Source organism: Octopus bimaculoides, chromosome 8 (genome assembly GCF_001194135.2).
Source record: "Octopus bimaculoides isolate UCB-OBI-ISO-001 chromosome 8, ASM119413v2, whole genome shotgun sequence".
NCBI classification, from domain to species: domain Eukaryota; kingdom Metazoa; phylum Mollusca; class Cephalopoda; order Octopoda; family Octopodidae; genus Octopus; species Octopus bimaculoides.
The window spans coordinates 86,219,471-86,223,746 of record NC_068988.1 but is presented as its reverse complement, the minus strand read 5'-3'; the positions used below and the strand labels follow the sequence as shown (position 1 = coordinate 86,223,746).

The following is a 4,276-nucleotide window of genomic DNA, read 5'->3' as shown; positions in this document are numbered from 1 at the left end:
ACCACATCTGATGCTTCTTAGGTCCAACTTTTCTCTCAAGGTATATATATATATATATATATATTCTTTTATTGTTTCAGTCATTTGACTGCGGCCTTGCTGGAGCACCACTTTTAGTTGAACAAATCAACCCCAGGGCTTACTCTTTGTAAGCCTAAAACTTATTCTATTGGTCTCTTTTGCAAGACCACTAAGTTATGGGGACATAAACACACGAGCATTAGTTGTCAAGCGATGGTGGGGAACAAACACACACACACACACACACACACATACACACACACTAACACACACGCACACACACACACAAACACAAACGCACATATATGACAGGCTTCTTTCAGTTTCTGTGTACCAAATCCACTTACAAGGCTTTGGTCGGCTTGAGGCTATAGTAGAAGACACTTGCCCAAGGTACCCCGCAGTGGGATTGAATCCGGAACCATGTGGTTGGTAAGCAAGCTACTTACCACACAGCCACTCCTGCACCTAATCTAAGTAGGTACTAATCTGCACTTCTACCAATAGATAATGCGGGTTAGGGTTCGTAAGCTTATGTACCTTCAGTTGGTTGGTTTATCTATACTTTGTAATTTCCCAGTAGTCAAAATGCCCTCATGAAGCCCTTGATGGATTGTAGTATCATAATGCACTAAAAGATACAGAAGATGCAGCTTGAGAGTGGCAGAAATGTTATGTAGGTGAAAAAAAGAACATAAATGACTGCATAATAAAAAATTGGATATTTTCTGTTTTCCTTAAACTGATTCATTATATATATATATGTCATCCTGGCTAGGTGCAGGTGTGGCTGTGTGGTAAAGTGTTTGCTTTCCAATCACATGGTTCAATCCCACTTTGGGTAAGTGTCTTCTGTTATAGCCCCAGCTTTGTGAGTGGGTAGATTTGATAGATGGAAACTGAAAGAATCCCATCTTCTGTGTGTTGTGCGTGCACACGCATGCACGTGTGTTATTGTCTCCTTACCTTGACATTGCTTATATATATATCAGTGTCACTGTCATATAAGCAGTATCATTTACTCCTTATCTTCTGCGGAAACATCTCTGATTATGGAGAAATATTACCTTACTTGGAAACAGGTAAGGGTTGGTCACAAAAAGGATCATAGAAAAGCCACAGAAAATTTGCCTCAACAAAATTCTGCTGGCTGCATGCAAAAACAGGAAAAACGGATGTAAAAACACTGATAATGATGTGATGGCATATAAGTTATATACATATAAAGAGAAAGACAGAGGGAGAGGGAGAAAGAAATAAACATATATTTGTAAAAAAGAGTTACAAAACGTCACTAAATCATAATGGAAAAAGAAAAAGAAGAAATAAATACCAGCAGTGGAGAGGTAGGCAAGGGTGATAATCCAGTAGACAATGAAGATAACGAGGATAAAAACTGACCACAATGGTTGAATAATCAACATGGGCATATCTGTGAGACATTTCCCAGCTTCAGTGAACAGCCCAATGGCCAATGAGATACGTTTCCGCATTATAAACAGTACAAGTAACAGAATCACCTGGAATACAGAAAAGATGCATTATTATAGATTTTATTTTTGTGTTATGTAAGCCTCATCCACCAATCTTTCCATAAGCCCTGATTGAGCAGCTCTGTGGTCATTGACTTTCCATCTGTGTCTGTCTGCAAGTATGTCTTTTATTGAAACATAGTCTATCTAGGACTAACATATATTCAATGTGCTTTTTATTTTTTAATAATGGGGGAAACCGTCAATGGCACCTGTGCCCAGCATCGCCTTCCTGGCACTTGTGCCGGATGGCACGTGTAAAGACATTCGAGCGAGATCGTTGCCAGTGCCGCCGAACTGGCTCCTGTAAAGGTGGCACGTAAAATACACCATTTTGAGCGTGGCCGTTGCCAGTACCGCCTGACTGGCCTTTGTGCCGGTGGCATGTAAAAGCACCCACTACACTCTCGGAGTGGTTGGCGTTAGGAAGGGCATCCAGCTGTAGAAACTCTGCCAAATCAGATTGGAGCCTGGTATAGCCATCTGGTTTCACCAGTCCTCAGTCAAATCGTCCAACCCATGCTAGCATGGAAAGCGGATGTTAAACGACGATGATGATGAGGAGGAGGGAGATATTTTACAAACATTTGGCTGTTATTTCCAGCAGAATGAATGACAGTGTTGAGGGACTCGAATATTTAGGGCAGTGATTAGCACAGGTGCTGTTGTATAGCATCAGCAGAGGTGCTCATAATGTGGCACCAGCTTGGGCACATGTATTACATATGCATGGTAAATGAGAGATGGAAGATATGAGAATTTTTATTCTTTTACTTGTTTCAGTCATTTGACTCCGGCCATGCTGGAGCACCACCTTCAAGGGTTTTAATCAAACAAATCGACCCCAGGACTTATTTCTTAAGCCTAGTACTTATTCTATCAGTCTCTTTTACCCAACCATTAAGTTACAGGGATGTAAACACACAACACCAGTTATCAAGCTGTGATGTGGAGACAACCACAGACAGAAAGACACATCACTCACACGGCTTTGGTCAGCCTGAGGCTATAGTAGAAGATACTTGCCCAAGGTGCCACACAATGGGAGTGAACCCAAAACAATGTCTTTGGGAAGCAAGCTTCTTATAAACGTATCATATGTTTAATAATTAAGTTATATGTTATGCACTTAATTGTCTTTTGTTATGCTCATGCTTTTGTTATGCTCCCAGTTTGAAGTGCAAAAATAGTTTGAGACTGTTGATCTAGGGGGCACATATACATGTGTGCATGTACAACTCTGTGTGTGCATGTACAACCCTGTGTGTGCATGTACAACTCTGTGTGTGCATGTAAATGCTACATATCATCATCATCATCATTTTCGTATTCTTTACATGCATGCATTTTTTTTTTTTGCATACTGGCATGAGTTCTGTAAGACTTCTTGAGGTAGTAGCCTTTAGTTAAATCCCCTTCAAGAGAGCAACCCTTACTCGTTCATAAGTAAGGTGTTTTATTCAATGTGCTTGCAAGGTGAACAGCTGCTGCTGTTGAACAATTTGTTTATAGGAGACATAGACTACGTCACCTGAGATGAAGTGGTGTCAATGTAGAGACACATGGAGAGAATACACACAAACAAGTGCATGCACATACACACATATGGAAAGTCCCCATCCACCAAAGTTAGCTTTAGGCTAAAGTAGACGTGAGATGCCAGCTGTTCAGCTGTTACAATTATATGTAACTCTCTCTCCTTGGTATTAAGTACTGTCTTAACCTTATTTGTACTCTCTCTCTCTCTCTCTCTATTTATCTATCTATACACACACACACACACACACACACACACACACAGACACACACATATATATTACATATTAGCTACATATATATATATAAATTAGATACACATGTACATGCACACATACATATGTATATATAAATAAATTGAAACTGGAAGACGGATAAGCAAATAACATGTTATTTCCCCTTTCCCATTTTGAACCATCCCAGCTCTCTTCCATTATCTTAATGTATAAATTCAAGGGCTGCATTAGTTAGGTGATAACTATTACAAGTTTGATAAATAATATACGCTCTCTGATTCTGCATGAGAATCAGACTAACTGAGCTGTTCCACATTCATAATGAGACGCAATGCAAACATGCTAAGAATTGTTAGAGAGCTTGACAAAATGGCAAGCACTATTTCTTCTTTATCTTTACACTTAATTTTGCAAAGATCAACTTTGCTCTTCATCTTTGTGGAGTTGATAAAAAGAAAAAAATACCAGTCAAGTACTGGAGTTGATATTCTTTTATTAGTTTATTCTCTTACTTGTTTTACAGTCATTTGACTGCACCCATGCTGGAGCACTGCTGTGGAGGGTTTTAGTCAAACAAATTGAGCTCAAGATTTATTTTTAAGCCTAGTACTTATTTTATCAGTCTCACTTGCCAAACCACTAGGTCACAGGGACATAAAAACACCAACACAGGTTGTCAAGCGGTGATGGGGGGGGGGGACAAACACACACACATAGATATATACATACATACATACATACATATATGAAAATGGCACTGCATTTAAATTGATGTAATGATTGCATTGTTCAATTAAATGGAGCCACTTGAAACGGTCGTACTGCATCATTTCTTGATATCCTGTTGCTTATTTTCATTTTATTCACCTTACTTCGAGCTGTGAGGATAATACTGGACTGACTTGGTGCTCCAACTTAAGTACCTAATTCAACTGAATCTCAGTTATATAT

At 39.3% G+C, this 4,276-nt stretch overlaps 1 protein-coding gene across 1 annotated transcript in view; it reads right to left on the bottom strand.

The window, feature by feature from the left end:
- The window catches only part of LOC106877453 (choline transporter-like protein 1), an 86,006-nt gene that overhangs the window by 17,673 nt on the left and 64,057 nt on the right, over window positions 1-4,276 (bottom strand). The window contains exon 9 of the mRNA XM_052969869.1: window positions 1,355-1,541. Within this exon, the coding sequence (XP_052825829.1) occupies window positions 1,355-1,541 (187 nt within the window). The remainder of the gene's footprint in view (window positions 1-1,354; window positions 1,542-4,276) is intronic.